The sequence below is a fragment of the Lycorma delicatula genome, chromosome 2 (assembly GCF_047948215.1).
Source record: "Lycorma delicatula isolate Av1 chromosome 2, ASM4794821v1, whole genome shotgun sequence".
NCBI classification, from domain to species: domain Eukaryota; kingdom Metazoa; phylum Arthropoda; class Insecta; order Hemiptera; family Fulgoridae; genus Lycorma; species Lycorma delicatula.
This window is the reverse complement of record NC_134456.1, coordinates 163,331,389-163,358,396: the sequence shown is the minus strand read 5'-3', so window position 1 is coordinate 163,358,396 and position 27,008 is coordinate 163,331,389. Positions and strand designations below refer to the sequence as shown.

At 30.4% G+C, this 27,008-nt stretch overlaps 1 protein-coding gene across 4 annotated transcripts in view; it reads left to right on the top strand.

The window, feature by feature from the left end:
* The window catches only part of rt (Protein O-mannosyltransferase rt), a 69,446-nt gene that overhangs the window by 12,654 nt on the left and 29,784 nt on the right, over positions 1 to 27,008 (top strand). For all 4 annotated transcript variants that reach the window (XM_075356614.1, XM_075356615.1, XM_075356613.1 and 1 more), the window contains 7 exons: positions 2,815 to 3,064; positions 5,124 to 5,306; positions 7,444 to 7,611; positions 15,689 to 15,802; positions 17,447 to 17,600; positions 17,878 to 18,095; positions 20,565 to 20,691. In XM_075356614.1, the coding sequence (XP_075212729.1) occupies positions 2,815 to 3,064; positions 5,124 to 5,306; positions 7,444 to 7,611; positions 15,689 to 15,802; positions 17,447 to 17,600; positions 17,878 to 18,095; positions 20,565 to 20,691 (1,214 nt within the window). The remainder of the gene's footprint in view (positions 1 to 2,814; positions 3,065 to 5,123; positions 5,307 to 7,443; positions 7,612 to 15,688; positions 15,803 to 17,446; positions 17,601 to 17,877; positions 18,096 to 20,564; positions 20,692 to 27,008) is intronic.

Genomic DNA, 27,008 nt, shown 5'->3' with positions numbered 1-27,008 from the left:
CAATTCCTGAAAAGGGTATATAATTTTTTCACTTAATATTTCATCCATTTTGATTTCCTTCTGGCTTTAAGAAGGCTTTGATTTTGTTATTTTTATTAGGTCCACTGATGGAACACTCTAAATTTCAGATAACTCCCACAGAAAATAGTCATGTGCTGACCTGTCTAGAGAACATGCCAGCCATACATCTCCATTGGAAATCATGTGGCCTGAAAACATCTCTTGAACCATTGCCATGGATCCTCTGTCAGTGGGGATTGATGTTCCATCCTGCTGGAACTACACCATATTCAAGTCGATCCCATGATAAAGTAGTTCAGGAGCAAGGAAATTTTATAAGTATTGTATAATGGTTAGGATTGACTGTCACCATTAGCTCCTCTTTGAAGAAATAAGAGTCTATGATTCCAAAATTTGACAGAGCATGCCAGACCTATGGGTGGTGAAGAGGACGCATATGAAGCTTGCTTAAGTTTGTATCAGACCAGTAACAAAAATTTTGTTTGTTTACTGTGCCTGATGAATGAAAATGCACTTCATCAGTTACTAGCTATACCATTTCATCACTAAACAAGTTAATGAAATTTTCTCAAATTGTCATCCAGTTTGCTTTGTCATGATCATTTAGATCTTGCACTACCATTATTTTCTGCGGATAAAAGTTCAAATTCTTATGTAGAATTCTTCTGACACCGCTGTGGGGTACATAAAGGGCAGTAGCATGCTTTTTGGTTGAGTGTTGTAGGCTCCTCATTATTGCCTGTTTTGTTCTGTCAGTGTTTTTAGGAGTTTTCATAGAGTACACAGCATCTGGTGATTTGTTTTTCATTACAAAAAAAATAACTCAGAAATTTTTTTTCCAGAACTTTATCAGATTTAGGAGGAATGGTGCCATGGGGAGTATTGAAATGCATTGTTGTGTATTGACAACTGAATCAGTATTTTTAAAGTATATTTCCTTTATGAATGCACTGTATATAAATGTTCACTGCTCCATTTTTAGTTCAGTGGCATGCAATATTTTATTGCAGTGGTATGCAAGATCATGGCTATTTCAATTTTCACCTACATGTTAGTATTGCCGAATTATTTTGCTTTAAAAATCATCAGGTTCCCATGATTCAATCTGAATATTCTTGTTTAATTATCTTTTTAGCAGTTATGTTACTTTCTCATTATCTTTTTAGTCAATTAAGAAATAATTCAATATATTACATCATAGCAGCAGAATATAATTATTTGGTTGAAATAATTTTATTACTTTTTGTTGTCTCTAAGGACTTATTCAGAGATCTTGCTTCTTCAGAATATGATTTTTTAATAAAATGAATGTTCATTTTATTTCTTTGGTTAAGATAATATGAGGGTTGTCTGAAAAGTTTTGAGCCTCAACATGAAGATGGCAGCACTTGTCAATAAAAGTTAAGGATTGTATTCACACATGCATTGAAAGGAGCTCACTGAAATTTCAGGCATTTTGGATGCTCAGTTGTTTGATAATCATTTGAGGAAGTCATTGTGAGTGTTTTTGTGAAAATGGAAAAAATTGAAATCGTGTCATGATTAAATACTTGCATTTGAAAGGTAATACGCCTATGCAAATTAAAGCTGAGTTGGACGCTGTTTACTGTGGGACACTGTCCCACATTTGCCACCGTGAAAAGATGGGCAGCTGAATTTAAACATTGTCATACCAGCATGGTTGATGATGAGTGCTTGGGACGGCCAAAAACTGCAACCACTACACTGTTATCATCGAAAAAGTTCATCAAATGGTACTGGATGACTGACGAATTAAGGTTAGAGAGATAACAGAGGCTATGGACATGTCAAAAGAATGTATTTATATTAACTGAAGAATTATCCATGCATTGGGGTGCCACATGTGTTCACTTCGAACCAAAAATGGATTTGAATGAACATTTCCAAGGTCCTGCTGGAGCAGTTTAAGCAAAACAAGTCAAATTTTTGGCATCAATTCATAACTTTAGATGAAATGTGGATCTACCACTACACTCCTGATACAAAACAACAGTCAAAACAGTGGACTGCAAATGGTGAACTTGCTCTGAAAAAGGTGAAGACAGTTCCATCGGCCAGGAAGGTGATAGTGATTGTTTTTTGGGATAGTAATGGAATTTTGTTTGTTGATTATCTTCAGAAAGGTAAAACAATAACGGGACAGTATTACGCATCATTACTTCACAAGCTGAAGGCAGAAATTGCAAAAAAACGATCACATTTGAAGAAGAAGAAAGTGCTTTTCCATCAGGACAATGTGCCTGCTCTCACTTCAACAGTCGCCATGGCTAAAATTCACAAATTGCACTTTGCACCATATTCACCAGATCTTGCCCCAAGCGACTTTTTCTTGTTTTCTAACCTTAAAGCTTCGCTTGGAGGAAAGAGATTTTCATCAGACAAGTAGGTTATCACATTTCTAAACGCCTATTTTGTGGAGAAAGATACCAGTTACTATTAGGAAGTGTTAAAGAGGTTAGAGCATCGCTAGTGAAAGCATTTCGACTTGGAAGGAGACTGTTGAAAAATAAAACCATATTTGACAGACAAAATACGTCTTTCTATGTGTTAGGCTCAAAACTTTTCAGGCAACCCATGTATACATATCTGTAATTTAAATTTATAATTCTGTTTTTTCTTTTAAAAAAAATAATCCATTTTGAATAAATAGATCTATGTGAAAGTATTCACAGAGAACAAAAATGAAAACACAATAAATGATAAAATTAATTATAACTGAATGATTATTTAATTAGCTGTTTATTTAACTGGTTTATGTTATTGATGTTTCAGTGTGAAGTATGTCGGGTTCTTCTCATGTTGTCTGGGTATGGCTTTGGTGTGGTGGGATTATTGGCGTTTATTAAGTAACAAGCTCTTTTCAGATTTTTCTTTATTCTGTAATGCTGTTGCAAGATTTCTTGTGATGGCTTTAGTCGGCATTACTGTGTATTTAACTGTTTTTTATATTCATTTGGCAGTTCTCAGTAAAGCTGGACCTCATGATAGTATAATGACTAGTGCATTTCAAGCCAGTCTTGAGGTGATTATTATTTTTATTTTATATTTGTATTAAATCTAATTTTATAAAAATATTGTATGAAGTAGTGTTAAAAATATCCTGGAATTTGAGTTCTATGTAAATAATTATTGTTTATATAGAAATTATTGTTTCATAGGTGATAGTACTCATGATATCACAATATGGTTGGCATCATTTTCTTATTACCTCTTAAATTATAGCAACAGCTGTGTGTTTGTATAATGTGTATGTGACATCATTGGAGTTCAAAATGTTTACCGATGAACAGCACACAAATATCAAAGTTTGGTTTTTGCTTTAAAAGTCACTGTTAGGAACACTGCTGTCAGGTTTATATTTGTTTGGGATATCTGTAATGAGTGGTCATGTACTGCAGCAAATGGTGATGAGTATGTTTGAAATTGATAAGGAAATCTATGAAGAAATAACATCAGACTTGAATATCAGTGGGAAGGTTTGCCATATCATTCTCTACAGTGATATGAACATGCATTGTGTTAATCCCACATGTTGCAAAAATGTTTCCAACATGTTAATCCATGCTAATCAATCATTATCTTGTATGGTACTTTATAAAATCAGTGTGATACGTTTGTGGCTTTGTACCAGCTGGTTTTTAGATTTTTGCTTGTTTAAATTAACTTTGAGATGAACATGATATAAGAATGCTGAGACATCATCAACTATGTATGGAAACAACATGAATGTTTCTAAGATTTGATCTACAAAAGTTAACAAAAACTTGATGAATTTGACAAAAGTGTTTAGCTGCTAAAGGGAATTACGTTGAAGGAAATGTAATGAAATTCTTTTTAATGTACACAGTATTTTGTAAAATAAACATATTTTCAAACTTTGAGCTGCCTAACTTTTTATAATTATATTACATTTAGTAGAGATAATGAACTAAGATTAGTGATCGTTCTTTCTTTTTTCTTAAAACGATGCAATTTTAAGTTATTTTTCTATCTAATAGTTTTTGTAGTAGTCATGATAATATTGATTCATTCTAGTGGTTTATTCCATGTACTGCTGTGTACTCAATTATTCAGTGTGGTAGTTTGTTAAAGGTCAAAATTAAATTGTTACTAATTCATAAGACTGGTTATAACTGATAGTTACAAACACTGTTGCTGTGATGAACATTAAATATTATAATTCTTTATTTTCTAGTACTCAGAATAAATACAGGTAATTCATACAGGCTCAAACATTAGAGTAATCTTAAAGTAATTAGGTTTCTAACTGATATCTTTCTGTTGTGCCATGATATCAGTTGATATCTGTGCGATATCTAGGGGACTATATAATATTGTGAATGATTATTTCTTTCTGGGAAGGCTGCATGGAATTGCTATTAAATATTAACACTGCTTATAAGATCATTACCAGTTGTTAACGAGCAATTTTGCCTGGAGTGGCTGTACTGCAGCATAATCTTTGGTTATTACTCATATTAGACTGTATGAACATTATTATTTTTAAATTCTGGCTTGTTTTATGTTGAAAATTACTTTTTTTCTAACTTCAGTAAAAGGAGGAAGTTTGCAGTTTTATTTAATGATTTTTTTAACTTGTGAAGTTCTGCATGAAAATTCTGAAAAATTAAATGAAAAACAGAGGACAGAAAAAATAATATAAATTCTCTTACTCGAGAGTGCCTTATCTCATGCTTGGTGGCAATTTCTTTGTCATTTCTTAGCACTCTTTTTCTTATTTTAATCAAGGTGTAAGAATCTCATTTGAGCACACACTTTTTTCACACACGTAATATTTTGAAGATCTAACTAAATTTTAAATAGAAATAAGGCAAAATTTTTTATTTGTTTGTGTAATTAAGTAGGTTTCATTGTTTATTAAGTTTATTTTATAATTGCTTAGTTTTAATTTTAAAATATTTAAAATATTTGTTTTCATTTTAAATTTTAGATAAATTTATTTTTACAATTTCTTAAGTATTTTCAGTAGAGTCAAATTTTAATGAAAGCAGTGGAATGTGTAAGTTTTATGAATATACTGTTTAAATTATAAACTTTATTAACTTAAATGCTTATTACAGGGAGGTTTGGCTTCGATTACTCGAGGTCAACCATTATTGGTTAGCCATGGATCACATATAACTTTAAGACACACATTTGGTCGAGCATGCTGGCTTCATTCTCATAACCATGTTTATCCAATATTATATGCTGATAAACGTGGAAGTTCACATCAGCAGCAAGTTACTTGTTACTGTTTCAAGGTTTGTTTTCTTTATCTGTTTTTACTGCATATTATTTTGATTGGTGATTTTTAATTTTTTTTTTATTCATTCATTCATTCATTGATTGTGTTCTGCCAATGGGGCAGGTCTTCCCATGGCTGCTTTTTTTAAAATAAGTAAAATGTTTACTCATCCTCTCCACTAGTGGCAAAGCATCTTTCATGATTAATGTTCCTCTTTTTTTTTGTGAATGTCATAACATATCTGCCTTGAAGCATTCTTATCTGCTCTGTTATTGAAGGTATTTTTCTATAATGCAGATGTAAGTCATTTCTAGATTATGTAATAAAATTTATAGTGGTAAAACTAACAGATCTATTGGTAAAACTAACAATAACATTGTTGAAAAACAAAGGTTGGTGATAAAATATAATAAAATTTAATGATTGTGACCATATCAATTAAGAAAAACCACTAAAGAGAAAAGCAAACTTTAAGAAAAGCAAACATTTGTTAAAGAATATTTTTAAGCTGGTCAGTGCAAAATTATTGATCAGTACTGTTTTACCATCTTGGTCTAAAAATGCAATCATTTCTTATCTTAATGGTGGGGGGGGGGGGTTGCCTAAGGGAGCCTTTAGTATTCTTATTTAACTTGTGTTGTGGTTCATTTGTGGGTACACAATTCCCATTATCTTACCTTACTCTTGAACCTTTCTTCCCTATTTTGAGTTCTACAGGTATAGGATGGATGTCAGTGCTAAGGATGCCGTGGCATTAGAGTCAATGCGTCCTTGTGTGATATGGTTTGAGGGGAGCTACCTTTAATTTGATTTAGACAATACTTCCCAACCATTGGAATACTGTAAAGAGCTCAATGACTGAATTCCTTATTGGGTAATGCAGAAACTCTTGATCCCTCTCCTAAAATACAAATAGTTTTTATTTGTATTTATTGAAGTTAATAATAAATATAAATGTTTGAATTGAACATATTTTATTTATTTTCTCTTCTGTACTCATGAATTTATTTGTTAATTTATTGTTTGTTTATTGATTTATTTACTGATTGTGGTTATTTATTATGTTTGTTCTTAAAGTAATAAATTATTGAATCTAGTTAGTAAAATAAAAATAAAGAACTTTTGTATATTTAATGACCTAGATATAAATTTGTATTTCTTTTTTTCTTGAATCTTCTGTTTAAAATAAGTTGATAAGAGATGTTACCATCATCTGTTACATATGTTGTATATCTGATATGAAGTCTTGAAAGGAGGATAATGTAGCACACTAAATCAAGATTTATTGTATGGCTAGTTCTTTTCCTCCTCAGAAACATATACAAATTGATAATGATTGATTAATTTTCCAGACTGACAAAGTGTATACGACTGATTGTACTAAACTAGGATCTGACTAACAGTTTGTATTTTGCACGTACTATTTTGGGGATAGGTGAGGGTTTATCTTAAGGAAACCTCACCCTATTCTCAGATGGTTTTTTTAGTATTTTGATTAAAAATTATTTGTTACAGCATATAGTAGTAGATAAGCATGAACATAAAATTACAGTTCAGTAATGTACTGGTTCCATGACAAAAATACATGAATCTTTTAGAAGATTGGGAACAAAATGGACACCCACTACCTCTAAGGGTTTTGAAGCATCTTTTGAGTGGAATGTTTGTCTCATTTTGTGTCCCTGTATGGGTTTTTGTTGCCCCTCTCTGGTTAACCAGAGAGGGGCAATACTCCTCTCTAATATTTGACCCCTTCCTGGCAGTAGGTTTTGACTAAACAGCCATTGTAAGGTCCTTGAGATATATGTATTTTGGAGTACTGTTGATGGACTTGTACATTGATTCTATTTCTTATTGGGTAAATGTACAAAAAAAAAACAACCTGGGGCTGAAGGCTAAATGAAGCCAGACCTAATCCTTTTTTTATAAATAAATGTAACATATATAACATATAGTTTAGCTACTAGTCAGTAACAGCTATCTGATTCAGAAAATCTGATAAGCAGTTTTGTAAATATGAAATAAGTTTATTACTCTTAATCTTAGCTGAATCATTCTACCTTAAAGAGATTTATTTGTAATGTTAAAATACTGTTCCAACATATTTCAGGAGATAAAATTAATAATTTATTACATTAACATTGTTTCTGTAGGATGTTAATAACTGGTGGATTGTCAGAATACCAACAAAGAAGAATCTAATTGTAACTCAGCCAGTAGAACCAATTCGTCATGGTGATATAATTCAGTTGATTCATGGTATTACAATAAGAGCTTTAAATTCTCATGATGTTGCTGCTCCAATGTCTCCACAGAATCAGGTTTAACCATATTAATATATTATTTCATTCACAGTTTTTAAATCTAAAATTTTAGTATTTAATAAGAATTCAATAATAATCGTTTTTAATGGAATAGGATTAAAAATAATTTAACTATATAATTTCATATACATTTTAAATAGTAAGGCTTACAAAAACCTAAAAGCTGACCTGACTAACAAATTTAACATGGAACTTATAAAAACTTTAAACAACTAGAGAATGAAGAATAAAAAGTATTTCTAAAAATAACATTCATCAGCCCCGAGCCAGATGTTTTTAATGAAAATTCAACCTTTGGATCTTTAATAAATTGTATGAAGATATCTTATCTCTAAGTTTCTATCCATTAAATAAAGAAACAAAATTAAAATATTGAGTTTGATATTAGAAATATAATTGAATTAGCCAAAACATTTAATGGAAATTAATGAATATTGACACTTAAATGCCATTACATTCTGTAATAGATTTGAAATTATCTCATGGTAGAAGGTCATGTGACTTCCTGATCTTTTCCTCCCCACCATCCGTGTTCTGCAGCATCCATTATTAACTACACGTCAGAAATCTAATAAGCCCACACATAAATATAGTATTTTCAATCGATAACTAAATCACAAAAATTGATATAAAATTTTTCAGTAACTCTGCTTAAGGTATTTTACATACTAAATAAGATTACCTCATTCTAAAAAATTGTGTTTCCTATATATTTCGCAATCACAGTACTTCCTTCCCTTTTTGTATTTATTGTTATTGAGAAACAGTTATTTATAGAGGCAGATCTTTTGCTAAATAAAAAACTGGCATAATTATCATTTATATTATTTTAAATAGTCATTGTTATTTTAAATAGTCATGTTTATTGTTTTAAGAACATTGTTACATCTTGCTTTTCTCCACATATGCAGCTTTTGTTTTGTAATACAATTTTGACCATTTCAGATATCAATCAGACATGCAGTTTTTTTGGCTGATCTTTAATTGTGAAAGTTGTTTTAATTATGTAAGCATTTAAGTTAAAATGGCGACTAACAGTCCTCATCTTCGGAAAATCTAAAAAAATTATTTATAGGGTATATAACTATTTAAAAATATTTCTGCATAGCAAAACTAATGCTACTATTAAGGAGGTTTTTAACTCAAATGGAGGAATTGACCGCAACCATGTGTTCTGTATCAGTGTGTACTGTAAAAAATGTTTGTCATAAAAGTAATGAAAATGCAACAGCCTAATGCAAATTATGTGAACATTCTTTTGAATCGCCTTGTAAAAAAATTCCTCATACAACTAGGTAACCAATCTTGACAATTTTAATAAATATATAGTTCGTCGTTCCATTCAAGAATTTTATGATACAGGAGAGTATCCGATGTGCAGTAATATTACAGACATTTTTTAAAAAAATTTTGCTGGGAGTGTGTATTCCAAATGGAAAATACTAAGACAGTTAGGGTTCCGCTTTCATAAGTGTAATGATTGTGGAAAATTTTTGATGGAGAGGTCTGACATTGTTCTTACCCGTGTAAAATTTTTGAGGAAAATGCATGAAATTAGACAAAATAATTCTTGACCAATAGTTTATTTAGATTAAACATGGGTAAACCAGAACCATTCCAGGAAAGACATCTAACAGAATTCAACAAGCAATGGTGACCTTAAGATTCTGGTTAGAAAGAATCCTGTTTAATTATATGTCACGCCGATTGCTATGAACTTGGTTTTATAAAAGACTGTGCTCTCGTTTTTCAGTTGAAGCATATGGTGGACTTCCACCAAGAAATGAACTATGATGTATTCCAAGAATGGTTCATAAATTTATTGTGATCTTTGGAAGAAGAGTGGGTTATTGTGATAGATAATGCCAGCTATCATTCTACACTTAAAGAAAAAGTGGCAGTGACCAACACAAAAAAGGTGGAAATTGTTTCATGGTTAGAAGAGAAGAAAATACCACACAATCCTTTGCATACAATTCGTGAATTACTTTCTGTTGTTAATGAACACAGACAAAAATATAGACTGTATGAGTTTGATGACATTGCAACAGAAATGGGGCATAAAATCATTTGACTACCACCGTGCCAGTGTATCTTAGTCGGGCTAATTTGGTCACAGATAAAAGGTGAGGTGGCAGCCAATAAAGGTACATTTCAAATAAATGACAAAAACATTATTGGAAGATGTCATAAACTGCATAACAATAGATGACTGGAGAAAATGCGTTGGATATGCAGAAAACCTTCAAGTACAAGATTTTCATAAAATAAGATTGTGGGACGACCACTTAACAATGGATTATAGTGAACTTACATGAAGATGAAAATGCGTAGATTTATCTGGTGATGAAGACTTATAATTTATTTCAGGTGATATATATTTTTTGTAAATTTTTAGAATTTTTCAGTTTTGAAGTCCATGTTTAAATTTAGTCCTAACATTTCTAAATTTCTGAACATTTGGGAAAATTAAGGAAATATTTTTTGTAAAATCATTAGTTTCAGATGTGAGATAGTAACTTCTTGTGCGCACTAAATTAATGCAACAAATATTTTGTTAATAAATATGTAAGATGTGTTGACGAATCATTGGACTGTAAAGAGAAAAGGAACAATTCAGTGAACTATTACCGTAGTTCAAGGGGAATGAAGAGAAACCTTAGGCAGTGAAAGGAGAAAGTGAGCGAGATCTTTACTCAGAAGATGATTTCAAATTTATTATAACTTTCTAATTATTATTAGTTTGAAAAGGTTTATTACTGAAGGGAGAGGATTTTAAAGTTAAACAAAAATTGTTGTATTTTTATTAACAATAAAATTATTGTTTTAAATATTAGTTTCAATTAAGGTAATTGTATTCATTACGCAAATCCTTAATAATATCGTAGATTAATTTATACTTTTTTTGCTATTTGGAAGAATTTGGAACTTGTTTTTATTAGTCTATTTTTTATTTTTTCTAACATTGTTATTTATTCATTATTTTGTATAACATTTCACGTAATATTTAATATAAAGTGTGTGATATTTATGTGTCGGGTGATTTATACAAGATGTACTGTAAACATGTTTAATTGTAATAAATTATTGCGTATATTTGCTATAAATAAAGAGACATAAATCTACATATAATAAATGAAAACAATGAACAGAATTGTACAGTATTAAAAATCAGTAATTTTTGTTTACATTGCATGAGTTTACAAGTCATTTGACAGATGTTCAGAATTAGAAATGCAAATAAAAGAATCAAAACTTTGTTTTTAATGTTAATATTGTTTATTTATCTATTTCCTGTTTTTTATTTAAAGATTGAATTGAAAATAATAAGATAAATTTATGGTGCAAATAAGGAACAGCTGTGTTCATCTAGATGTAAATATTTATTTGAAAAATAAGAGTAACAGTAGTAGTAGTTTGGTATACTGTATATCTATATTGAATTCAAGTTAAAAATAAAAATTAAAACCAATGTAATGAAGTAATGTAATCTAAAACCACTGTCAGCATGTTAATGGTTTTATTTATTCTATACTTTTATGATAGATTTTTATTTTTTATTTAAGTTCTGAATTTTTTTTTGAGGATTTTTATTTTTAGTATTCCACTGGCTAGATTTTATTGATTCTTGCTGTCAGCTGGGTAAAATCAAGTTGGTGATGGCCTGGACAACAAATTGAACGTGTTTATATTAATCTTAACAGTAGTATAATTATTTCCCATGGTAAACAGATAACTAACAATTTTTTGTCTATGATACATCATGTGTCTTCATCGTAGTTTGGGTATTAATAATTTATGCAATACATTTATTACTATTCATAGAAATATATTACCTAAACATTTTTTTAATGTTGAGTATTTTATTACTGTATTACTTTTAATTCATTCTAACAAGATTATATGTATTGTTATTTATAAAGTTTACAGTTTATTAATCTCAATTTAAGCAAAAGGTAAAATTTCATTACAACTTATTAATCAACTTTAGATGACATTAATATTTATTGCAATTATTTTGGTAGCCTGAGTCTTATAATAATTTTAAGTTACAATCTAGTCATATATGTGTAACCGTAGTCATAAAAGCAACTGTACCACTTTTATGAATTTTGTATCTTTCTTTAACACTGTAAAACAGAATAATGGCTGAGTTGTTGTCTAGTAGATAATTAATTGTTTGTCACTAGATAAACATGTGTTTATCTAGTGACAAACTAGTGTTTGTCACATTATATGTATAGTAGTGTAAATTATTTTAAAAAGAAGTAGGATTTTAGCAATTATTAGAAAAAATCTGATTAAGAAAAAATATTGTTAGTTTGTCTTAACTAAATTAAGTCAACACCTATACCAAAAGAGTAAACAAATTTTTATTATGAAAGACAGGAAAAATTTTTATTATGAAAAACTTCTTTAAATTATTTTGTTTTCAATTTAATCAGTATCACTCATATTTTATGTAGGATTCAGACTAATGTCATGTACAGAATGGTTTAATTCATGAAATTGTCATTCATGAAAATTCTAAATTTTCTGTAAGTTTTCAAATATTTAATATATTTTTTATAATTTAAAATATAGGGTTTTTTCTTTTGTGTTCTTTTTTTGTGTCGTTATCTTAATTTTGTTCTGAAGCATTCTCAGTGATTTAATTTAAATTAATTTTATTAATATTTTTTAATTATTTGTAATAAATGATATATGTTTGTAACATTTATAACCACATTTGCATATAATATTATTATGAAACCATATAATCCATATATATATATAAACGCTATTTTTCTATTACTTATGTTTAAAACTTCACAAAATTATGAGGGCTATTTTTTAAGTAAGGTTTGATTGGCTGTGGTTATGTAAATTTTGTGTGGCTGTCAAAACTTGCATGTGCCCTAGTTCCCAGCATGCCTTGCACAAATGCAGATGCCATTTGCAGTCATAAAGTCACTACATACAGTTTATATTGTGAAGTTAGAATGTTTCAAATAATTGAGTGGCCTGCTGATTGTGAAATAAGGTCTGTGATTTGATTTTTTGACCACAAGGATTGTGTCAGCAGTGGACATTCATCGCCAGATACTTGAGGTTTATGGGCCTAATTCAGTGAGTAAGTGCAAAGTGCATAAATGGGTAAGACTGTTCAAGGACGGGCAGGACAATGTCCATGATGAACCATGATCAGGTCGACCTTCTGTAATCCCAGACAGTTTGGTGCACAAATTTGATGGAAAATTTTGTGAAGACTAGTGATTCATGATGTCCACTTTGTCACTGATATTCCCACAAGTTTCAAGGTCAGTGCTAAATAAAATCGTGAAAGCAGTGCTCATGGTGGATTCCCAGGCTGGTTTCTGTAGAACAATAAGAAAGGAGAATGGCTAATGCTTTAACATTTTATACCTGATACAGTGAGGAAGGATATGAATTTTTGGACCACATTTTCACAAGGGATGAGACATGGGTGTCTCACATCACTCCAGCATCAAAGTGGCAATCAATGGAATGGGGACACAACATCTGCAGTCAAATTGAAAGCTAAACAGACAATGTCAGCATGCAAGTTTATAGCAACTATGTTTTCGGATAGACATGATGTCTTGTTAGTCAATTTTATGCCCAAAGGGACAACAATAAGTCGTTTGCATACTGTGAGAGCTTGATGTACCTTTGGCATGCCATACAGAATTGGCATGTCATCTGGAGTTTTGTTGCTACATGAAATGCATGACCTCATTCTGTTGCTCAAACTCTAGAGTTAATCAGATCTTTTGGATGGGAGCAAATGGACCACTCACTGTACAGCCCGAACCTTGTGTTGAGCAATTACTACCTGTTCCGTTACCTGAAGGAATTTCTCGGCGGTCAGTGGTTTAACAACACTGATGAAGAAGTGAAAACAATTGTTGAAGACTGATTGTCTTCACAGGCAGCAGATTTCTATGTAGTAGACTTAAACAATTTAGTAAAATGCTATGATAAATGTTTAAACTAACAAGTTATCTATGTAAAAAAGTAGCATAAAGACTGAAATAAAAAAAATGTTTTTGACAATATACTGGTTTTGTTTATATTAAAAAAAATGGACATTACTTAAAACATAGCCCTTGTAGTTATAAATAATCTTTTTATGTTGGAGAAAGTGATTCTACTGTCTGTCTGCATGTTTATATGTATGTCAAGTTTCACTTGAGCAGTTGAGATTAATTGTTTGATAATTGTCTTGTAAAATGAGTGCACCCATGCTGGAATTTTTTTTTGGGACAGAAAATAAATGTACAAACAGATAAATGTTCCATCTGTTACCAAATAAACCATCTAAATAATTGTCCTGTTGCAGTAGTGGGTAAAACAATAAAATCCTGTGTTTTTTTTTTGTTTTATGTTTTATTTTGTGAAAGTAAGTGGACCCTGAGTGACAAGTTCTGTTCTGTCAGTGATTGGTTTTGTCGGAAATTGCTGGTATTGTTTTGATTGTTGCCATGCTTCATATTGATACGGTTATAATATTGTTTTGGTCAAACAAACAAGTTACTTTGTTTTTGAATTATTCAAATTCTGAATGAAGTTGGTTTTATTTTATTCTTAAATAATGAATCATTTTAGAAATAGATTTGGGTAATGAGTAAATTATTTTACCTGCAAGATTTCATTACACAAAAAGATATATGATGAATAATGTTGATTTTCATTAATAATAGCTTATAATATACGAGGTGTGTGAGAAAAGTAATGAGACTGACTTTTTACTTACCAAAGTTTTAATTTTTTCAAACAACAATATTATCCCCTTCAAAGTAGTTCCCTTGGGCAGCTATACACTGGTGGAGTCTTTGTTCCCACTCCTGGTAGCAGCACTGGAAGGCTTTAACTGGTCGGTCACAGTCTTTTGAATGTTCTCCAGAGTTCCAAAATGATGTCCTTTTAAGACATATTTCAATTTTGGGAAAAGGAAAAAGTCACAAGGACTCAGATCAAGTGGATAGGGGGGTTGGGGAACCATAGGAATGCGTTTGTTTTGAGGTCAAAAATTCCCTGATGGAAATGGCCGTGTGACATGGGGCATTGTCATGATGAAGCATCCACTTGTCTGCAATGTCTGGTGTCACATGAATCGCTCTTTTCCTGAGGCTTTCAAGGACACCCTTGTAAAACACTTGGTTGACAGTTTGTCCTGGTAGAACAAATTCTTTATGCATGATACCACTACTGTCAAAAAAGCAAATCAGCATGGTTTTGATCTTTGATTTGCTCATGCAACATTTCTTCGGTCGAGGAGATGATGGAGTGTGCCACTCTTCGCTTTGCTTCAGGATCATACTCAGATTCCCAGGATTCATCACCTGTGATTACACGATTGAAGAATTCTTGGTCATTGTCAATCCTCTCAAGAAGATCAACGCACACGTTTCTTTGATTGTCCTTCTGTTCCGTTGTGAGGTTTTTCGGCACCAATTCGCACAAACCTTTTGCATGTCCAAATCGTTTGTCAAAATTTGATGTATGGTGAAAGCATTTTAATTTAACTGTTCACTCATCATCCTTATTGCTAAACGACGGTCTGATCTCACAAGAACCCTCACACACTCAACGTTTTGGTCAGATTTTGAAGTTGAAGGTCTTCCTGAGCGAGGTTGATGTTCAATGTGTTCTCGGTCTTCCAAAAATGATTTGTGCCAGCGGAATACTTGTGCTATTGATAAGTAATGTTTCACATAGGCCTGTTTCAATTTTTCAAAGGTCACACTCGCAGATTCCCCAAGTTTAACACAAAACTTGATTGCACAATTTCGCTATAAATTCCGATGCTCCATTTTCGTAACACACAACTTCACTGATGGCGCTGTCAAAAATAATGTGTTGGCTGAACGGAGTTGAAACTCGTACTGAGCATGCAGAAGGGATGAACAAACCGTTCTAGCACAGAGCGGTAAACACAGCGTTGCCAGATTGCTCGCAGTGTTACCAATCTCATTACATTTCTCATACACCTCGTAAATCTTAGATTGGAGCTTTCAGATTTTATGTGGAATATAAAGGTTTGTGTTAATTAGATTTTTCTTTTTTTTAGGAAGTAAGTTGTTATATAGATTATAATGTATCAATGCCGGCACAGAATTTATGGCGTGTTGATATTGTTAACAAAGATGAAGTTGGAGAAGAATGGCATGCCATTGAATCACAGGTTTGTAATGATATGCATTCTTATATTATTTTTGGATATTTAATCATTAAATACTAACAATAAAAAAGTAAAAATTTCATTTGTATATTTATAATTTTTTGCATAAATTTTTTCAACTATTTTACAGTATTTAACCGTTAAAAGTATTCATTGCAATTCTGAATAATCGTGTATGTGATTTATAAATTACTTCTCCTGTAAAATTGTTTGCATCACTCTTTTGAAAATTATATGAGAATTTCAGTATGATTACTTCTCTAATTTTCAGTAAGCATAATCTACAGTGTTTGAATATTACAAGGAATTTGATTTGTATAATTAATTTTTTCTCTTTATTAGAAGTTATAATCATCCATTTGTGTTTGCAAGTTGGCATCATTCTTATTATAATTTTACCAACTTATTTTTTGATTTCATTTATACTGGCTTTCTCAACAGCTTTAGGAGTGGAAGCTTATATAGTGTTCTCCCCCACCTTTATTCATTAATTTAAAAGGCATTTGACTGAAGTGTTTTAATGTGTTTGTGTATTGTGACAGGTAGACCCATCCTAACAATTTCAAACAAAGCACATAAAGATGGGTTTATCCATCTTTTTCTAAAAATGTTGCAGTAGGTCTCAATGTGAGATTTTATGTCAGGAAATAAAATATCTTTTATTTCTTGAAGTTTTCCCTTCTACTGATGTCAGTTCCAGCTGTATTAAACATTTTATTCTTTTTGTATTCTATTTTTGCAGCAATAAATATTAAAAATTTGTACAGCAAGATTATGTTTCTCTCTTGATAGTCTAAATTAAATTGAATCTGTAAAATATTTGATGAAATTAAATGATTTTTAACTTTGCTTTATATTTTTAAATAGATTTTTGTGTGTTTCACATGCTGTAGAATGCCTGTTTAAAAAACTTTTTTAGCATTAAAAAATATTATATGTAATTCTAACAATCACCCCGATTTACTCAAGAAATGTTTTAAGAGAAGAAAACGATCTGCTAAATAGTAAATTTAGTGAATTGTGTTTTTAACCAATAAAAAACTAAATATGCTTATGTTATTATTAAAATGAATTATTGTAATAAAGCCCAGTATGCGATGATAAAATTTCATGAAATTCACCATTCCAATGGGTTAAAACGTTTATTCAATTTAAGCTTTTCATATTTATTGTGATGATATAGTGTTGATTGTATTATTTAAGTTACAAAATGTTTTGTAGTAATATTCCAGTTTCTTTCATATGACATTTGATATTTTTCATACACATTGTTAAGTGGTATGCAAGACATTTTGATTGAACATTTTAAACATTTAATTTATTAGAAACATTTTTCAAGGTCATGGACTATGGTCATGGACCTTTCCCTTTTCTTATCCTTCATTCGCTTCCTGCTTTCATTAGTTGTATCTTTTACCTTGGAGATGTAGCGGTTCAGTTAGTAGACAACGTCTCCTGTTTGTTGCTTGCTAGGCCTTTAAGTGTATTTTGTCATTTTTCACCTGACTCTGAGGATGGCAGAGAAAACAGTAGTAATATAAATGTAATAGAAATTGGGTAAAGAATGAACTTCTGTTCTTTTAAAAAGGGTCACTTCAAAGGGCAGAAATTATAATTTCTACTTCTATTTAATTTTTTTTGTTGCAGGTGAGATTAATTCATGTTAGTTCTAATCAGGCATTAAAGTACAGTGGTCGTCAGTTACCTGATTGGGGATTTAATCAACATGAAGTTGTTACTGATAAAATTATTAATCAAGCTGATACTGTGTGGAATGTTGAAGAGCATCGTTATACTAAAAGTTAGTATTTTAGAATTTTTTTAATTAAATGTTATATTTATAATTTTTCAAATAGTTGTATCTGATGAAAAGTTACTTTTGTTGGGTATGTACAAATTATAACTAATAAGTAATCAGATAGTATTCATTAATCTATTGATTGATAAGTACACATAATGTAATAATTCTATTGTGTTGTGACAAACCACTATTTAAGGAACCATTTACATGTGAAAGGATTTGTTTGCATGTGTTTTTGATTGAAATATATTTTTTTAAATTGAATTTTTTTCTGCAGGTGAGGATGAAAAAGAAAGAGAAAGGGATCTATTAAATGCAGAAATGATTCCATTGAGTGCAACTAAACTTTCATTTTGGTCAAAATTTTTAGAACTACAGTATAAGATGCTGTTTGTACATAAAGAAAATGTTCAAAATCATATGTACAGTAGTGAACCTTTAGATTGGCCTATGCTTACTAGAGGGATTGCCTACTGGGTTAGCTCTGAAGATAATGTAAGTATTGTCTTTTTGTTATAAAAATAATTTGATTTCAAGTTACAATGTAGTGTTAAGCTGTTTTGTCAGTCATTTTTATATAAAAATACTCTTTCTTATTTGGTATGCTGCTATAGAATTACCCGTTAGAATGTACCAGTAAAATTGAAGATAACATCAAAAGTAATAGCTTAATTTCTTCTTTTTTATAATTTCATAAATAATGTCAGTAAGGACTTAATAACAAGTTTTATTTTTGTAGATACTTGATCAATATATTAATTAGTCATATGCTTGCATTTTCATTTAACTACATGTTGTGTAACTAAACAATCTTTTTCAGAAGGTGAAACAAAAAAATATATATAAGTTTTGAAATTTTTAATTTTTTTGTTTCTTGATAAGTTTTAAATTTTTACTTTTGTAGGTAGAAATTTCCATTTGTAATTTTATTTACTGCATTCCTCGTTTTATAGAATTTTTATGTTTGCTATTTATTAATTGAAAATTATTTTTAACCCACTTTTAAAATTATTAAAAAATATTTTTAATTTTTTTATGTGAAATAGTTCTTTATGTGACATGATTTTCTTCTCATTTGACTTTTATTTCTGTAATTACAAAGGAGATTAAAGTTACCTCATAGATTTATATTATCTGTATAGTTAATCTAAATATAAAACTGTGATCATGGATCTATTAATATTCTTTGTATAACAATTCGTTTGCCACTAAGAAATAAAGGGTATAACTGAAGGTCTAACAATATAAAGCATTTGAAAATAACAGTACATCAGGCTTCGTCAAGGGCAAGTCAAAAAGTAAAGTGAAATTCAAAAAATCAATATATTTATTTGTACTTACATAAATGATACATACATTATTTTTCAACATAATCTCCTCCTACTTCTATGCACTTAGTCCATATTTTAAAGAGCTTTTGAATTCCTTCCTGGAAGAAAGTTTTTGGTTTGGTGTGCAGAAAATTTTTCACTGCTTCTATAGCCTCTTCATCAGATTGATAATGATTCTCTCACAACTCTTCTTTTAATGGGCCAAAAATATGAAAATCACTTGGAGCCAGGTTCAGACTGTGTGGAGGGTGGTCTAGCAGCTCAAAACCGAGACCTTGGAGGCAAGGGATTTTTTTTTTGGCCGTATGAGGTCGAACGTTATCCTGAAGCAAAATTACACCTTTAGAAAGTTTACCATGTCTTTTGGATTTGATTTTTTGTTTCAGTAAATGCAGTAGCTCACAGTAGTTGTCACTGTTTACTGATTGACCTTTAGGTGTGAAGTAAACCAAAAGTGAACCTTCCATATCCCAGAATATCTTTATCATCATCATCACCTTTCCTGCAGACCTGTTGAGTTTTGAACTTTTTTGCTGTAGGAGATGAAGGATGTTTCCACACTATACTTTGTCACTTTTCAAAATTATGGATCCATGTCTCGTTAATGGTTTTATTCACTTAAGAAATGAGTCTCCTTTGTCTTCGTAATGTTTCAAAAGCATCTGGGAAATTTTCAAACTGTTCTCTTTGTGGATGCTGGTCAATTGACATGGAACCCAGCAAGTACAGACTTTTTGAAAGAATCATGGATGATTGAAAATGCTGCGCCATGGCTTATTCAACTCATTTGCACTGTCATCAACTGTAATTCGTCAATTACTGAGAATCATTTGTTTAACCGCTTCAGTATTGTTGTTAGTCTTTGAAGTGGAAGGCCTACCTTGCTACTGTTCATCACAGAGAGAAATCCTACCATTTTTAAAATGATCAATTCATTTGTAAATCTTTCTTCCACTCAAACAATTCTCTCCATATTGCTGCTGCATCTGATGATTAATCTCTGCTGGTTTCACCCCTTTTGAACTGAGGAAATGTATCACTGCTCACATCTCTTCCTTGGTGCAATCAGACAAAGGAACACTCATTTTAAACAGACTTTTAAACACAATCACAAATAGTTAATAGTGAAACAATATTTTCAATGAACAGCTGATAGAGATTATGAGTTATAACAGAACAATCATTGCTGCTATACATGTGGTTGGAAGGAAATCAAAATTTCCCTTTATTTTTTGACTTACTCTTGTATATGACATTGCCAGAATTGGGATGAAAAGCTGATGAATAACATCTTTGATCTGAAAATGTTAACTATTATTGTTTCTACATCACTGATGAAAGAACTGCTCAGTAGCTCTAAAAGATCTTCTGGAAGTGTTTCTCTTATTTAAAGTGTTTAATTTTTTAATGATATTTTGTAATGCTGAAAGAAATGTTTCCAAGCTTGATAATGGAGATTTAGCATCTTCGGCTCTCATCCAGTAGGCTCTGGATTTGAATCTTGGTCAGCTTGTTATTTTTCTTATGCTACAATTATAAAATATTGAATATATTCTCATAAGTATGAAGTTATGTAGTGGCATTATTTATCCAAAATAAAAAATGAGTGTGAAACATTTTTTGTATCTTATAGGGTCAGATTCACCTCTTGGGAAATGTGATCATTTGGTACTCAGGAGCAACAACTCTTGCTTTATATTGTACTGTATTTGTTTTCTATCTTTTGAGAAGAAGGAGAAACTGCTATGATTTACATTTAGGTAATGAAGTATTATAATGTTCTTTATATAAAATTTAAATTAATTATGCTGATTGTACATAGTTTTCTAAAAGTTTTTCAGATTGTACTTTAATTTGGTGCTTGTGGTTTTTTAGTATCTATGCTCGTTTTCAGCACTGATAGAAATTGTTTATATTTAAATTACCTTCTTGTTAATAATACATGTGTCTGTCAGATACCTATAAAATCAATATAAACCTTTTATCAGACAAGAGTTGCACAGGATGATGTGAAGAAACCTAAGAAAATTTTTTTGATTACTTAAAAATAAATATGCTGTGAAAAATGAATGAGATAAAGACTAATGAAATGAATGAAAGAAAATGGATTTCATCTTTTACCCAATTTTTTGTAAATATGATTATTCTTACTTCATTTGATTCTGTAAATACCTGTAACATTTTAAAAAGTATTTGCCTGATCTTCTAGTAAGTGTTGAGTTGGTACTGAGCAATAGCTTTTCTATGTTGAAATAACAGTTCAAGGGGCAGACTAGACTACCTTTTTATGGGACTTAATGGCTTGTTGTTGCTATTTTCTAGTCACTGTTATGTTATTGACTAATTAATCACATATTCTCATTCTAGCCAAGTGATTCAGAGATTTAATAAGCTTCAGGTTCTCACATCATGGAACAAGTAATGCCTGCGAGGCATTCCTTGTACACTATGAGGCTGCCCATGAGTTCTGAATTAACAAATGGTATAAATATCTACTGTAATTCAGAATATTAAAAGAATCATCCAAGTTCACATAATTCAGGTTTCTTATGCTTTTAAATAAAGGAACGAAATAGACATTTCTGGTGTAGATATGGATTGTTAGATTATAAACAGAAATTTTTTTACATATCAGTGTTGAATTAAAACTGTGCTGTTTTACTTTTTTGGCAGGCTAGTAAGATTAAAAATGTAGAGGTTTGAAAAAGACTGTTAATAGGTAAAATTTTCTAAAGGAAGTATTGAAAAATTAAGTCCAAGTGTTCTGATTGTAAAAAATTTCAGATACAAATAAAAATATCCAGGTTTCAATTTGTTACATCTCTCTTCAAATATAAATTGTTTACATCAAAAATTAATTTGAACATCAGGAAAAAGATTTTTGAAAGTATATGTTTGGAGCGTAGCTTTTTATAGAAGTGAAATTTGGATGATTGAAGTACCTGAGAAGAAAAGATTAGAAGCTTTTGAAATGTGGTATTATAGGAGAATGTTAAAAACCAGATGGGTGGATAAAGTGACAAATGAAGAGGTGTAGTGGCAAATAGAGATGAAGAAAGAAGCATTTGGAAAAATACAGTTAAAAGAAGAGACAGACTTATAAGCCACATATTAAGGCACCCTGGAATAATTGCTTTAATATTGGAGGGACAGGTAGAAGGAAAAAACTGTGCAGGTAGTCAACATTTGGAGTATGTAAAACAAATTGTTAGGGGTGTAGGATGTAGGTGGTATACCGAAATGAAATGACTAGCAATAGATAGGAAATATTGGAGAGCTGCATCAAACCAATCAAATGACTGAAGACAAAAAAAAACATCTCTTAGATGAGGTACAAAGTTGGCTTAAAGAGAACAAAAGTAAAAAGGACAAAATCAAATTTTGATTTTGAAAGAGAAAGATAAAGTGAAATTTAGTATCAAAGAGCAAAAAGGACAGTTTTAGTCGTATGCATGGCCCTTTATTGACCCTGTCTTTTCACTTGACAGCACTACTTACAAAAATAGTGAGTCCTGAACAGAAAGCCCTCTGTGTTTTGCAGTTTGCTAAATGTGAATTAGTAGCTACAATTCAACATATGTTCATTAGAAAATTTAATTGTGATCCTCCAATTGACTAATATTCATCAATGGTATAATCAGTTTGAAGTGACTGGATGTCTGTGTAAAGGGAAGAATATGGGATAACTGAAGTGTCTGAAGAAAATTTTGAATGTGTCGGGAAGTCTTCCCTGCATATTCCTAAAAAAACTGTTAGGAAGGCCACCCATGAACTAGCAGTGCAGGTGATGACCGTGTGGAATCTTTTAAGGAAACAGATAGTTGTCCATACTGTTTACAGCAATTACAGGATTTGAAGTCTAACAACTCTGCTGTGCATGCTGACATTTATATAAACCTTTTGATGAAAAAAATAAGCTTTATAACTTTTCATGACATGGTTTTGTGTGTTATTGTCATGTGTTTCAATGTATGGCAAAAAATTCTGCAGAAATTTTGAAAAATTTGACATAAAGGCTTGTTTTCACTATCCTCAGTCTCATTAAGAGTTTAAAAATTAGTTGGAGTTTGTTTAATGTAAGTATTTATTATTAGGAATATATGTCTGTCTTTAAGCATTTAAAAAGAATTTCTTGTTATTTTCAGTATCATGGTAACATATTCAGGTACATTAAAATTTCATTGATTCAGATGAATATTTTTCCCTCTGCTGTAAATCATTTATTTTCATTAGACAAAAAAAGTTTACTAAAACATTGTTCTTCATATTTGCAACTTTATAAATGAGAGTTATGGTTTGGAGTTATGAATTCATTTATATTCAGTTGAATGGAATTGAATTAAAGAAATCCAATGATAGTTATTCTTGTTAGCAACTCATTTCTATTGTCTATTTTAAAATACTTGTTGCAGCTTTTTATTTCTGTAGGGTACAATTATATGTACAGTGCATATGACGAAAATAAAAGCATGCTTGCACTAGGCAGACAGTCACTGTGCAGGTCATTTTATTACTCTTTTTCTTGTAACATTAGGCTCATTCAGAAACCAAGTATTCTGCAATACAGTGTGTTGAGCTATTTTCATAAATAGCAAAAATTCTTCCACAATTAAAATTTATTATATTATAATTTTTTTTTATTATAAATATATTTTTATTATAGATTAATTAGACAATAATTTCTTTAAAAATATTTAGTGTACTTATAATTATTTCTTATTGTATACAGTACAAAAACAAATAGTTTATACTCGTATTAATAGATTATTATTACACTCTCTCCGTCAAATGAGTCATAAAATTAGTAACCACTTTATACGAATAAAGGTTATCAAAATATTTCATTTAAGTTATATTTATATGTACTTGTTGTAATGGATATTACTATTGTTGACAATGTTTACAGTAATAAACATTATCATTAAATAATATGTCTATACCCTACAAATTATAATAATTTATTAATAGCTTAGTTGTATACATATTCTTAGAATAGCTAAGTAATTTTTTTTCGCATTGTAGCTTAATATTCAGTACTAATGTTTACTTTTAATTTTCAATAAACTAATTTAGTTCAACTCTTGGCATGCACCAGTACAAATGTTGTAGTTTTTTCCTTCTGAAATGTGTGGTGTGTTAGTTAATGATTTGTGTGTATTAATGAACTGGTATGTTTTTTGTCAGTGAATTCTTCTTTTGTAATGGCAGAATTTAAATCCATAATTAAGAATAAAAAGCTCCATAGTCATGCTCATAAAATAGTTAATAATGTATACGATTTTATGAATAAAGAAGCTATAAAATTTGGAAAATTAGACAATAGCAAAAATTTAATACATATTCAGAAATGTGAACAAAGAACTGCTGTAGCTTGTGGGATTTTAAGATTGCAAGTTCAAAACTGAAAAGAAAAGCAGGATCTAATTAAATCTAAATCATAGTCATGCTCATTCAGCACACCAAAAAAGTATAAACTGTTCAAAACCAGTTAGTGGATTAGACATTTTGATCAAGGCTTTGTAAGAAGAACAGTTAACGAGTTCCACGCAAAACTTCAAAAGAGTATTCAATTTAAAGTTTCTAGAACTACAGTAGCAGAGTTTAAACGATGTAAAACTGATAAAAATATGAAACTTTTGATTGTGAAAGAAGACATCGAAGAAGATAGAATATTTAAGAAAAATGATCGATTGCAGAAAGAAAATTCTTTGATTGTTTATTTGGACAATTGAATATTTTAACATCCCATTCAACCACAAAATCGTGGTTGGATAAAACTGGTGCTGAAGTAAAAGTGCCAATTAGTAAAGGTGATTGGTTAATCATAATCCATGCTGTAGGAGAAATGGGGTTCATTCCGAACGCGATGTTGATGTGAAAAACCAGTTCAAAAAACAGTAAATCTCACAACAGTGTCAACAACAATTTCATGAATTTTTGGGACATCTGAAGAATTAATTTATGATCTTACCCCCCACCACAGTCAGTAATTGTTGTCAATAAAGTGCCATACCACAATTCACTTCTAGAGAAGTTTCCAGATTCAAATGATAGGAAAAGTCTCATGATTAATTGGTTAGAAAAGAATAATATTCCATTTAATAAAGCAATTTAAAACTAAAATTGTATAACATAATTAAATCACATGGAAATTCATAAATAAAAGTACCATTTTGACGAACTATAAACAAAACACAAGGATCAGGTTCTGTGCTTTCACCTTACCATCCTGATTTAAATCTGAACTAGATGTTATGGTCAGCTCTGAAAAGATATGTTTGTACTAATAACACAACATGTTTAATATCAGATGTTAAAAAAAATTAGCTGAGGAAAGAATGAATGAAATGAATAAGAATGGTTGGAAACCATACTGGGAGCATTTAAAAAAGCTGAAACTGAATGTAAGAAGATGGAACTGCTAATCAACAAAATTATAGATAAATTTTCTTACATCTAGACAGTGGTAGTAAAAGTAACTGTTCTAATGAAGACAGAGAAGATGGAGAACTTACTCAGTAACTGGACTTACAATGCAAATTTCAAGTAAGTGTTAATAATAATAATAATTATACAATCGCCAATGAAAATTCAATTTATAAATAAGTTACATTACTGCTGATTTAAACTACTATTTATAAATTTAATATATATATATATATATATAAATATCCTATGACACTCCTGGTAATGTAAGGATTCCAACACAAGGTTATACATCTAAATCAGTTCAGTTGTTGAGCTGCTATGGTAGAAGAAACATACATACATCCTAAATATATTACTGAAAAAATATTTCAAGAACACATGCAGTTTTATTAATATCATTAACATAAATGAAAATATACAGATCACATTTATAAATTACAGCTTTTCATAAGTAAAAGATGTGATAGTTTAAAAAATTCATAATGTAAATCATACCGTACTACAAGATTGAAGAACATCATGTAAATCGGTATAAATATAATAATTATTATTATTATTATTATTATTATTATAATTTGCTGAATTATGTCTTTTTTAAAACGATATCTATAGATATAGTTTTATCCAATAATATGCTTTTACATTAATTTCTAGTAACAGATGTAGCTTTGTAAACAGTACATTCATATGCTACGCAGCGTTAAATAAGGTCCATTTCTGAGTATATCAGTTAATTTTTATACTGGTTTGGGTTTACGATAATTTTGTATTATACTAGCAAATACTCCGTTTGAATTTTGAAAATCAAAGATTGATTGCGAAGATATAACAACATTTCTGAATAACCACAGTTATTCATCTGCTAGATTGAGAGTGTACCTGATGCTTGCAAAAGTTAGCCTTCAACCTACTAACAAATTATCTTCAAGTTAGCCTTCACCACTCTAGCCTCATACACAGTCTCCACAGGAAGCCCATTATTATAAAATAGAATTTAAAAAAAATTTGTTTAATATTATTTTATTTAATGTAAATTTAATTTTATTATTTTTGTAATATTATTCATTTAATTGATTTGAATCATTCAGTTCAAACCCAGCTCATGTAGTGAGAGGCTTACAGGTCACAATTCATTAAAGTTTGTGCTTCAACTGGCAAATCTCTATTGCTGCCTATATACATACATACGAGGGACATTCAATAATTAAAGAGAAATTTATGTAGAAAAAAAAAAATATTTTTTTCAAAATGAGACTTTTACTACTTCTCAACATAATCCTCACCAATATTGGGACACTTGTCCCAACGATGAACTAGTTTTTTTATAACTTATGCAAAGAAGTCTTTATTTTGTTGTTTGAGTACTTTCACACAAATTCTTTGACCTCCTCGTTGTTGCTGAACTTTTTTCCATGTAATGCCTCCTTGAGTAGACCAAACAAATAAAAATCTGAGGGAGCCAAATCTGGACTGTAGGGAAGATGTGATACTATCTCCCAACCCATTTTTCCAATGGTTTCTTTGGGTGGGTGGTGTGAGGGCGAGCATTGTCTTGCAGCAATATCACGCCTTTTCTTTGAGATCGCAACATTTTTCTCTCATTGCTGGCTTTACTTTTTTCATCAGCTTGTCTGAGTAGTAGACACTG